This window comes from Cnephaeus nilssonii (assembly GCF_951640355.1).
Source record: "Cnephaeus nilssonii genome assembly, chromosome: 10".
Classification (NCBI taxonomy): Eukaryota; Metazoa; Chordata; class Mammalia; order Chiroptera; family Vespertilionidae; genus Cnephaeus; species Cnephaeus nilssonii.
The window spans coordinates 69,025,565-69,038,609 of NC_137081.1; the positions used below are offsets into that span (position 1 = coordinate 69,025,565).

Here is a 13,045-nt window from a genome sequence, read left to right on the forward strand (position 1 = left end):
TATAATTGAATATGTAGAGGATCAAATACTGTCTGTGGCACTGAAAAGGACATTTTCAGAGTAAAAGTTTGAGATGAGCAGATTCAAAATATGTGTTATTTCCACCCCCAAATGCTTGCATTGTAAGAATTTTCCACTCTATTAGTGATACCTATGTCCATGCTTCACAAAAATTCCACCTTCTAGGGTTAGTTCAAAATAAGATTATTTTTGTGATATGTTCATTTGTTTCAAAATGAACTGAAATTGTTTGGTCAAACAGTTAACTGTAAAATATTTAAATAATTCTTATATTAAGTATTGCTAAAAATATGAAAATCTGCTTTGCCCTCTTCCTGAGAAAAATTTGTATATTAAATCATCTTTTGACTTCTATAAGTCTTTCAACTTTGTTTTGAGTTTTATTTTAGTCTATTTTCAATTTTTAAAAATATTTAACTTTAAAATATATTCATCAGTAAGAAAATCTGAAAAACAGGGAGAATGATGGACTAGGCGCATGTTTCCTTGGTCAGGAAAATAACATATTTTTGCTTTCTGATCTATAAGTTAATTTCCAGTTACAGCTTTCTATATCCCTGGTTCAATCTATCCATTCATCCTTTCATCTATCTAGCATGCTAACTAATAAAAAATGTAATAAGTAATAATTTTAACAGCAGTGAATATTAATTGAATACTTATATTACAGAAACTGTTAAGTGCTTTACATGAATTATCTCATTTATTTCTCTCAATACTTCTGTCAATAATGGGAATAAGTACTCCCATTTAAAAGATGAGATAAATGAGGTCAGAGAGATCATAACTTGTCCAATGTCATTACAAATGAATGGTAGAACCAAGGTCTGAATTCCAATTAGGGTAATGCCAGAGTTTATCTTTTTATATTCTGATGGCTAGATTGTTCTAGGATATCTTATTATTTACTTTAGATATATATGCAGAAGTACCTGCTTATTTAAGTTTAGTGGAATTAAAAAAAAGGCCCTCCTGAATAGCTGCAGCAATCCTGAGAAAGAAGAACAAAATAGGTGGGATCTCAATACCAGATGTCAAGCTTATTACAAAGCCACTGTTCTCAAAACTGACTGGTACTGGCACAAGAACAGACATATAGATCAATGGAATAGAATAGAGAACCCAGAAATTGACCCAAACCACTATGCTCAATTAATATTCGACAAAGGAGGCATGAACATACAATGGAGTCAAGACAGTCTCTTCAATAAATGGTGTTGGGAAAATTGGACAGATACACGCAAAAAAATGAAACTAGACCACCAACTTACACCATACACAAAAATAAACTCAAAATGGAAAAAGGACTTAAACATAAGACGGGAAACCATAAAAATACTAGAGGAATCCACAGGCAGCAAAATCTCAGACATATGCCGAAGCAATTTCTTCACTGATACTGCTCCTAGGGCAATGGAAACTAAAGAGAAAGTAAACAAATGGGACTACATCAAAATAAAAAGCTGTGCACAGCAAAAGAAACCATCAACAAAACAAGAAAGCCCACTGCATGGGAGAACATATTTGCCAATGTTATCACTGATAAGGGTTTAGTCTCCAACATTTACAGGGAACTCATACAACTTAACAAAGGAAGATAAACAACCCAATCAAAAAATGGGCAATGAACCTAAATAGGTACTTTTGGAAAGAGGACATATTGATGGCCAAGAGACATATGAAAACATGCTCAAAGTCACTAATCATCCGAGAGATGCAAATCAAAACGACAATGCAGTACCATCTCACACCTGTCAGAATGGCTATCATCAACAAATCAACAAACGACAAATGCTGGTGAGGATGTGGAGAAAAAGGAACCCTCGTGCACTGCTGGTGGGAATGCAGACTGGTGCAACCACTGTGGAGAACAGTATGGAGTTTTCTCAAAAATCTAAAAATGGAACTCACATTTGACCCAGTGATCCCACTTCTAGGAATATATCCCAAGAAACTAGAAATACCAATTAGAAAGGATATATGCACTCCTATGTTCATAGCAGCACAATTCACCATAGCTAAGATTTGGAAACAGCCTAAGTACCCATCAGCAGATGAGTGGATTAGAAAACTGTGGTACATCTACACAATGGAATACTACGCTGCTATAAAAAAGAAGGAATTCTTACCATTTGCAACAGCATGGATGGAATTGGAGAGCATTATGATAAGTGAAATAAGCCAGTCAGTGAAAGAAAAATACCACATGATCTCACTCATTTATGGAGAATAAAAAACATTACAAACTGATGAACAAAAATAGATACAGAGGCAGAGAAGCATCGGACAGAATGTCAAATGACAGTGGGAAGGCTGGGGAGGGTTGGGGGTGGGGGGGGGGAGGTAAGAGATCAACCGAAGGACTTGTATGCATGCATATAAACATAAAAAATGGATTCAAGACACTGGGAGGGGGGTGAGGGCATGTGCCAGGGGGTAGGGGAGGCTGGCAGAAGGTCAATTGGAAGAAAAGAAAAAAAGGAGACATATGTATTACTATTTGTAATACTTTAAACAATAAAAAAAGAAAAAAAAATCAATGGAAAAATCTCCTGGCAGAGGATAAAGATAAGTAAATAAATAAATAAATAAATAAATAAATAAATAAGAAAAAAAGAAAGAAAAAAAGGGGGAAAAAAAGTTTAATTTGAGCTCTCAGCTTCCAGTTCTCAAATCCCCAAATTTTCATGATACTCATTTGTCTTGGACTTTCTTCCTAGCACTTCTTCCTAGAAAATACTTCAGACTATGACTAGGGCGATCAGATACATTATTATCCAAATCAGGACATGCCCAAGAGTGGAAAGGGATGCATTCCTAAGCATGCTGGGATGATGGGTATAAACTGGAACTGTCCAGACACAAGGACACATGGAGTCATTCTGATGGGCCACTAAGATATATCTTCTCTATTCCTGGTGCAGAGCTCAGATCTGAGGAAAACTAGGTATTTCTTGCAATAATTCTATGATGCACCCTTTAATTTCTCAGGATTATTTTTCTGGACAATTATTTTTTCTCTCCTATAGAGCAGAACATCCAACAAACAACCTAAAAAGAATAAAAAATCCTAATATTCCTTTAGAGCTGTATAGCTATGGATACAGAGGCACATTCATTTATCACTGTTATCGTAAAAGTATAAAATGTCTTGTACCTTTAATAAGTCCTTTTTCTTGCAGAGTTTTCAGGGAAGGTCTTCGGGTAATAAACTTCTTTAATCTGCTTTTAACTCGGTTTTTGTCGTTTGTATCAGAAGCACTATGATGCAGTCTGAACACTGGAAATTGAAAAAAAAAGGCAGAGGCTTTCAGTAAATTTCTCCTTTATGATTATTACTTTATGCTAATATGAATAGAAAACAGTAGTTATGGAACAACTCCCTGAATTAATGGCTTAGGACCTTCTGCTTAGACAGGGCATATGAGCAAAAATTTGCTCATCTGAAAATATTAGCTCCGCTGCAATGGGGATGTGCAATGAGAATGTGGTTAGCTCCATACGGTCACAATTTATTTTCACTTTTATTCCCTCATAGTTAACATAATAACCTTTGCTGGGCAATTCTACCTATCTGTATCTATATACAAAATTATGTTCAAAGCAAAACTCTTCTAAACAAGGGGGAAAACACTTCAGAATTGTTCATTTTCATTAATTAGAATTATATATTGCCTGTAGGTAATTCAGGTATTTTCAAAGGTCCTGCTTGCCCTTAATAATTCTGTCAATCTTCTTTAAAAATTTTTTTTTGTATTGATTTTTAGAGACAGAAGGGAGAGGTAGAGAGAGAAACATTGATGTTAAAGTGCAACATCTATCAGCTGTCTCTTGCATGACCCCTATCGGGGATCTAGCCCGCAACCCAGGAATGTGCCCTGACTGGGAATCAAACCAGTAACCAACCTTTCAGTACACTGGACAATGCCCAACCAACTGAACCACATTGGCCCAGGGCACTATTCTTCTTTTATGTTAACCCAAAGTGATTTCTTTTTCTGAAGCAGATATGGTACTTTCCGGGGTATAAGACGACTGGGCGTATAAGATTTTCCTGGGTTAAAAAGTTGTTTTATACGCCGGAAAATACGGTATATTGGACTATATTGATGGGATTAGGTATAATGGATTAGATATATTGGACTACCGTATTTTCCGGCATATAAGACAACTTTTTAACCCAGGAAAATCTTATACGCCCTGTCGTCTTGTACACCGGAAAATACAGTATTTCTTATTCTTCTTATTGATGTCAAATTATCACCAGTTCTAGGGGAAATTCTGAAACACAAATTTGCCTCAAACATTTTCCATGTCTTCAGCAATCTCCTATCCCCCAGCATCCTATACTCACCTTTATCTTCAAAATTAGGTGAGTATCAAATTAATTCCTGAACAAATATTTGCTGAATTTTTACGGATCATCAAGCTCCATGCCAAAGGCTATGAATTCAATCTATCTATATAAAAAAGGCTAATATGCTAAGTGTCCTTCTCTCTGTCTGGGTAATGACTTCAAGTAGTAACACCTGGCTTCCTCTCCCTAGCAACGATTAGACTCCTTGCAGTTTCTTCAGCCCAGGAACACGACTTGCTTTATAGCCAGGTGAAAACATTTCACACTTTAAACAAATGTCTGTGAAGCATTTTCCCGTGCCTCATCTCATTTGATCATCACAGAAGTCCTGAAGTAGGTAGATAGGAGACTCGGTGGAATCCTATTTACTTTTCATTAGCCAGAAAATGGAGATTTAGAAAACTAAGAAACTTGACCCAACTGAAAATAAGAAATGGTGGAACTTGAAAATGACTTCAGGTTTTCTCACTGTGCAGAATATAGTCAAACACTGCTGCAGTTAAATATTTTACCCTTTGTTCTCCCTGCGTGATCTACTTAATCTGCTTCGTGTTCATAATTACTGCTGTATTGCTGACAATTACCTGAAAGAGAAGTTGGGGTGCTTCACTGGGCTGGAAAAAGTTTAGCTAAATCAGAAAGCAGGTCTAATTAAGCAAGTTTTTCGATCCCATCTAATAAAAGAGTAATATGCAAATCGACCATCACTCCAACACACAAGATGGCTGCCCCCATGTGGTCAAAGAAGGCTGCCCCTATGTGGACACAATATGGCCGCCACAAGATGGCCAGCAGGGGAGGGAAGTTGGGAGGGATCAGGCCAGCAAGAGAGGGCAGTTATGGGCGATCAGGCCAGCATGGGGGGGGGGCAGTTGGGAGGGACCAGGCCTGCAGGGGAGAGCAGGTAGGGGTGACCAGGCTGGCAGAGGAGGAAAGTTGGGGGCAACAGGGCCTGCAGGGAAGGGCAGTTAGGGGCAATCAGGCTGGCAGGGGAGCAGTTAGACATCAATCAGGCTGGCAGGGGAGTGGTTAGGGTGTGATCAGGCTGGTAGGCAGAAGCAGTTAGGGGCAATCAGGAAGGCAGACAGGCAAGCAGTTGGGAGCCAGCAGTCCTGGATTGTGAGAGGGATGTCTGACTGCCCATTTAGGCCCAATCCTACCGGAATTGAGCCTAAACGGGCAGTCAGACATCCCTTGAGGTGTCCCAGATTGGAGAGGGTGCAGGCTGGGCTGAGAGACACACCCACCCCATGCACAAATTTTGTGCACCGGGCCTCTAGTATATATATAAAAGGCTAAGTTGATTCACACATGCACAATACATATAAAGCTCTTGCTGGCACCAATTGCATGCGTGTGTTTTGATCTGTCATTGTTGATCATGAATTTGGTTGACACTTCTGTTATAGAGAAAGGGCGAGTGGTGATATTAAAATATTTCTTCTAATTAATTTCCTTTCAATGTGCATGAATTCGTGCACTGGGCCACTAGTGATGAACATAACACTTAAGATCTGGACCTTCATTAAGCATAGAATCTAAATACTTTCAAGTTATCTTATTATGAACTAGAGGCCCGGTGCACGAAATTCGTGCACGGGGGGGGGGGGGGCGGTGGTTCCCCTCAGCCCAGCCTGCACCCTCTCCAATCGGGGACACCTTGGGGAATGTTTGACTGCCGGTTTAGGACATCCCTCTCACAATCTTGGACAACTGGCTCCTAATCGCTCACCTGCCTGACTGCCTGGTCATCCCTCACTAACCCCCGCTCCCGGCCTAGTCGCCGCACGCAGCCTGCTGTTCAATAGTTTGGTCACCCCTCACTACCCTCCCTGTCGGCCTGGTTTCCCCATGCAGCCTGCTTGTTCAGTCGTTTGGTTGTCCCTCACTAACCCCCCTGCCGGCCTGGTCGTAGGCAGCTATCTTGTGAGGGTGTGAGGGTTAATTTGCATATTACCTCTTTATTATATAGGACTAGAGGCCCAGTGCACAAAATTCGTGCACGGAGGGGAGGTGTCCCTCAGGCCAGCCTGTACCCTCTCCAATCTGGGACACGGTGGGATCAGGCCTAAACGGGCAGTCGGACATCCCTCTCACAATCCAGGACTGCTGGCTCCCAACTGCTCGCCTGCCTGCCTTCCTGATTGCCCCTAATCGCTTCTGAATGCCAGCCTGATATCCCCCTAACCACTCCGCAGCCAGCCTGATTGATGCCTAACTGCTCCCCTGCCAGCCTGATTGCCCCCAACTAACCTCCTCTGCCGGCCTGGTCACCCCTAACTCCAGGGTTGACTGCCTCCAACTGCCCTCCCTTGCAGGCCTGGTCCCTCTCAACTGCCCTCCCTTGCAGGCCTGGTGCCTCCCAAATGCCCTCCCCTGCTGGCCATCTTGTGGTGACCATCTTGTGTCCACATGGAGGCAGGATCTTTGACCACATGAGGGCATCCATCTTGTGTGTTGGAGTGATGGTCAATTTCCATATTACTTTTTTATTAGATAGGATAGAGGCCTGGTGCAGGGGTGGGGGCCAGCTGGTTTGCCCTGAAGGGTGTCCCGGATCAGGATGAGGGTTCCCTTGGGGCGTGGAGCGGCCTGAGCAAGGGGCCTGTGGTGGTTTGCAGGCCAGCCACGCCCCCTGGTGACCCAAGTGGAGGCACTAGTATCTGGAATTTATTTACCTTCTACAATTTAAACTTTGTAGCCTGGAGTGGAGCCAAGCCTCTTGCTCACTCTGTGGCCGGCAGCCATTTCTGTTGGGGTTAATTCACCTTCTATAATTGAAACTTTGTAGCCTGGAGTGGAGGCCTAGGCCAGCCAGGGAAGGTGGAAAGCTTGGCTTCCTCCATTGCTGGGGGTAACCCTGGCCTGCTCTCTCCAGCTCCGTGGCTGCCGCCATTTCTGTTTGGATTTGTTTACCTTCTATAATTGAAACTTTGTAGTTTGAGTGGAGGCTTAGGCCTGCAAGGGCAGGTGGAAAGCTTGCCTTCCTCCTTTGCCTGGGAAACCTTGCTCTCTGTGGCTGTAGCCATCTTGGTTGGGTTTATTTGCATATCTGCTCCTGATTGGCTGGTGGGTGTGGCTTGTGGGCATGGCTTCTGGGTGTAGCGGAGTTAGGATCAATTTGCATATTACTCTTTTATTAGGTAGGATGCTTGATAGGAATTTATTGTCTCTATAAGATATCAATATTCACTGGGCCCTCCACTGTCTTAACTCAATTATTGACATAATGTGATGATTTGGGGTACTTGATTAGGTACGAAGAACCTTTTTTCCTTCCAAATCATACCTTAGAATAAGCCAGTCATTCAAGTGGATGAATAATAACATACCTAAAATATATTAAGAACTTACCACTCGCCTGCCTCTGCTTGATTGCCCCTAACTGCTTCTGCCTGCCAACCAGATCATCCTTAACCACTCCCCTGCCAGCCTGATTGACGTCTAACTGCTCCCCGGCCGGCCCGATTGCCCCTAACTGCCCTCCCCTGACAATCTGGTAGCCCCTAACTGTCCTCCCCTGCAGGCCTGCCCCCCCAATTGCCCTCCCCTGCAGGCCTAGTCACCCCCAACTATCCTCCCCTGATGGCCTGGTCACCACTAACTGCCCTCCCCTGCTGGCCTGGTCACCCCTAACTGCCCTCCCCTGCAAGCCTGCCCCCACCCCCAACTGCCCTCCCCTGCAGGCCTGGTCCCCCCAACAGCTTTCCCCTGCAGGCCATCTTGTGGCGGCCATCTTGTGTCCACATGGGGGCAGCCATCTTGTGTCTTAGAGTGATGGTCAACGTGCATATTACTCTTTTATTAAATAGGATAGATTGGTAAAAGAATGGAAGATAAAGGAAAATAAAAACTATCAGGAGCTCAGTTACACGTTTAAAATGGAAAGGTTTCAATCAAACATGGTGTGTTTTTTCAAGTAGTTCTTGGGTGCAAAACATTTTGCTAACTTCTAGTTGTAAGGAAACTAGACTTGAGTCATCCTATCCCATAATAATGAACTCAGAAGAAAAAAGAGAAAGAGTGACTTAGGAAGGAGCTGAAACTAGCAAAAAAAGAAATTGCCTAAAATTAGAGGCTTTGAGGTCAAATGTTTCTAATGGGGTCTCCAAGGAACCCACAAAAGTGCCTAAGGGAGACTGTCTGCTTTAAAATGTCTGCCTGAAACTAAACTAACTTCTTACACCATGCACAAGAATAAACTCAAAGCAGATTAAAGACATAAATGTTACACTCAAAACCATAAAAGTTCTAGAAGAAAACATAGGCAGTAATGTCAGACATTTCTCATAGCAATATTTTTTCTGATATATTGCCTTGGGCAAGGAAAACAAAAGAAAAAAATAAACAAATTGCACTACATCAAACTAAAAAGGTTTTGCACAGTAAAGGAAACCATCAACAGAATGAAAAGACAACCCACTGAATGGAAAAACATATTCACCAATTATATTTCTGATAAGCAGTAAATACCCAAAATTTATAAAGAATTTATAAAACTCAACACCAAAAAAACAATATAATTTTAAAAATGGAAAAGGACCTGAATAGACACTTATCCAAAGAGGACATACAGGTGGCCAACAGACATCTGAAAAGATGCCCAATTACACTAATCATCAGGAAAATGCAAATTAAAACCATGAGATATCACCTTACACCTGTCAGAATAGCTATGGTCAACAGATCAACAAACAAATGTTGGTGAGAATGTGGAGAAAAGGGAACCCTTGTGCACTGTTGGTGGACATGCAGATTGGTGCAGCCACTGTGGGAAACATTATGGAGTTATCTCAAAAAATTAAAAATGGAACTGCCTTATGACCCAGTGATCCCACTTCTGGGAATATATCCAAGAAACTCAAAACACTAATTCAAAAGAATATATGTAATCCTATGTTCCCTGCAGCATTATTTACAATAGCCAAGATTTAGAAGCAGTCAGAGTGCTCATCAGTAGATGAGTAGATAAAAAAGCTGTGGTACATTTACACAGTGGAATACTCTTTAGCCATAAAAAAGAAGGAAGGTCTATCCATTTTGTTAAGTTTTGCAACAGCATGGATAGACCTGGAAAGTATTATGCTAAGTGAAATAAGCTAGTCAGAGAAAGACAAATGCCATATACTTTCACTTATATGTGGAATCTATTGAACAAAATAAAGTAGCAAAATAGAAATAGACTCATAGATATAGAGAACAGACTGAAAGCTGTCAGAGGAGAGGAGGACTGGGTAAAAAAGTTGAAGGGATTAAACAAAGAAGAAAAACTCACAGACACAGGCAACAATATGGTGATTTTGAGAGGGAAAGGGGGTGAGGGGTGATAGAAGAGGGTAAAGGGGATATAAATGGTGATGGGAGGAGACTTGACTTGTTGTATTTGATGTATTTAGAAATGTATACCTGAAATCTATATACTTTTATTAACCAATGTCACCCAACAAATTCAATAAAAATTAAAAATAAAATGTCTGCCTGGCCCAGAGTGTGAGAAGACTCATTTAAATTGGTCAAATAAAGACACTTTTGAGTCTTTATTCCCCTAGCTTTGACCACAAAGTTGTTATGAACTTGTGTTAGCAACAAGATGGAAAATCAGGATGAAATTTAAGGCTAAGGAAAGAAAGGAAGGCATCCTGCCTTCCTCCTAATTCGGTGAAGAGTGGTTTTCATTTTAAATTAAGCTAAAAGTTTTGATGATCACATGAGATTGGGTACTATTAAATGCTGAATTATGATAATACTTGCTATTTAATAGGACCAAAATATTTTATACTATCTTAAAGCAGGATTCTTAACCTTGGTGTTATTGACATTGTAGGTCAGACAGTTTTTTGTTTGTTTGTTTGTTTTGTTTTGTTTTTATAGGGTTGGCCTGTGCAGGAGTAGACTGTTGAGAACCCTCTCTGGCCTCTACCCACAATATGCCAGTAGCACCTCCTCCTTAGTTGTGAACATCAAAAATGTCTGCAGTCATTGTCAAATGTCTCCTAGGGTGGGGAGGAAGGGAAAAAAAAAAATTAACCCAACAAAGATGGCGGTTAATTTGCATACATAGGCGCCCAGCGCCTGGGTCCCGGGAACATCCTGGCACCCAGGTCACTCTTAGGTAGGCCCCGCATGGGCCCTGAGCAGCCTGGGAAGGGCCTGAGCCAGGGGGCTCCTGGGCAGGGCCAAGCCTGTGATCAGAGCCGAGGGGGCAGGGGCGGAGCCGGCGATTGGAGGGAGCTGGGGGTCCCCTGACCAGGCCTAAAGCGTCAGCCAGAGGCTTTAAGCCTGGGCAAGGCCCAGCCGGTGATTGGTGTGAACTACAGAGGAAACACCTTTTCTGACTGCTCATTGGCTAAGCTTCCTGTATGCCACTGGTAATATTCTTAGTAACTTGGGTAATAAGAATCCAAAAAGGTGATTAGGGTTTTTCCACCACACTTCTGGAGAAAAAAACTAAAGTCTGCTGCTGGAGGGCTAAGAAATGTCATATCCTGCCGAAACTGGTTTGGCTCAGTGAATAGAGCGTCGGCCTGTGGACTCAAGGGTCCCAGGTTCGATTCCGGTCAAGGGCATGTACCTTGGTTGCGGGCACATCCCCAGTAGGGGGTGTGCAAGAGGCAGGTGATTGATGTTTCTCTCTCATCGATGTTTCTAAACTCTCTATCCCTCTCTCTTCCATGTTTCTAAACTCTCTATCCCTCTCTCTTCCTCTCTGTAAAAAATCAATAAAATATATTTTTTTTTAAAAAGAAAAAAAAAATGTCATATCCTGCCCTAGCCTGTTTGGCTCAGTGGATAATGCCTCAGCCTGCCCACCCCAGGGTCTGGGTTCAATTCTGATCAAGGGCATGTACCTAGGTTGCAGGGTCCTCCCTGGCCGGGGCCCAGGTCAGGGCTCATGCAGGAAGCAACCAATCAAAGTGTTCCTCTCAATTTGATGTTTCTCTCTGTCTTTCCCTTTCTCTTCCACATTCTCTAAAAGTCAATGGAAACATATCCTCAGGTGAGGATAAAAAAAAAAAAAGAAAGAAAGAAATGTAATATTCTATGAAAGAAACATCTTGAAAATGCTTAAAGAAAGTTGTCATTTTTTCATGGTGAAGGGACTGGAGTCCGTGTTGATGAAAACACCTTGGTGGCTGTGGTGACTGGCAGTGGCTGCAGCAGCGGGGTGATGGGGCTGGTGCCTTCCCCTGATCAGCCTGGTCACCTCCCACAAAGAGAAGCCAGACTGTGGCTTAGGCTTGCTCCCCGGGGGGAGTGGGCCTAAGCCGTCAGTAGGACATCCCCTGAGGGGTCCCAGTATGTGAGAGGGAGCAGGTTGGGCTGAGGGATCCCCCCACCCCCAGTGCACGAATTTCATGCACCGGGCCCCTAGTATATCATATATATGATAGATCAGATGTATATATGTACACAAGTCTGTGTACATATATACATATATATTTATAACCTACTAGAGGCCCGGTACACAAAATTCATGCACTCGTGGGGGTCCCTCAGCCCGGCCTGTGCCCTCTTGCAGTCCAGGAGCCCTCAGGGGATGTCATCCTTAGCGCTGCTGCAGAGGCAGGAGAGGTTCCTGCCACCATTGCTGTGCTCACCAGCCATGAACCCAGCCCAGGGCTTCTGGCAGAGCGGCACTCCCTCTGTGGGAGCGCACTGACCACCAGGGGGCAGCTCCTGCACTGAGCATCTGCCCCCTGGTGGTCAGTGTATGTCCTAGCAACTGGTTGTTCCACCCTTTGGTTGATTTGCATATTAACCTTTTATTATATAGGATTTTTAAATGAATTGGTTATAAAAGTACAACTACAATCATGTAAAGTTGGTCAATGGGTCTATCACTTAAAAAGGTGGGAATCACTGCTATAGACCGGAGCTTCCTGACTATTGTGCCTGGCAGAATGGTTATATAGGGTGAGAGTTATGGATGCTGTATGGGTGCAGAATGAGCCACCCAAGATGTGCTTCAGTGCTATGCAGATTATTTTGAACTAAAGGCAACCTAGACCTTACAGGTGCAAGAGAGAATTCTGCTTGCCCCTTAACTATCTAGAAGAATTTAAATTAGGAAGCTGGCCCAGCTGACATAGCTCAGTGGTTGAGTGTCGACCTATGTGCCAGGAGGTCACGGTTCAATTCTCCGTCAGGGCACATGGCTAGGTTATGGGCTCAATCCCCAGTGTGGTGCATGCAGAAGGCAGCCGATCAATGATTCTCTCATCATTGATGTTTCTATTTCTCTCTCTCCCTTCCCCTCCCTCTTTAAAATCTTACCTTATAATAGAGAAACATGCAAATTGACCGCACCTCCGCTATGCCCATGATTGGGCCAGCGGAGGCTGAGGGCGGGACTCCGGGTGGCCTGTCGAGGGTTGATAAAATCAAGATGGCGGTGCCCAGTGGCCACGCCCGAGCTGCTGCTCCCCTGGGGTGCCTGGGGTGATCGGCACCCCGGGGGGCGTGGCCGCGCCCGTGACCACTCCCTGGGGGTGCCTGGGGTGATAGGCACCCCTGGGGGGCGTGACCACGCCCGTGCAGCTGCTCCCCGGGGGTGCCTAGGGTGATCGGCACCCCGGGGGGGCGTGGCCGCGCCCGTGCCCGCTCCCCGGGGGTGCCTGGGGTGATCGGCACCCAGGGGGGGCGTGGCCGCGCCCGTGCCCGCTCCCC

At 43.5% G+C, this 13,045-nt stretch overlaps 1 protein-coding gene across 1 annotated transcript in view; it reads right to left on the reverse strand.

The window, feature by feature from the left end:
- Window positions 1-13,045, reverse strand: part of ARHGAP15 (Rho GTPase activating protein 15) — a 665,200-nt gene that overhangs the window by 273,835 nt on the left and 378,320 nt on the right. Inside the window, exon 9 of the mRNA XM_079782709.1 lies at window positions 3,179-3,301. Within this exon, the coding sequence (XP_079638835.1) occupies window positions 3,179-3,301 (123 nt within the window). The remainder of the gene's footprint in view (window positions 1-3,178; window positions 3,302-13,045) is intronic.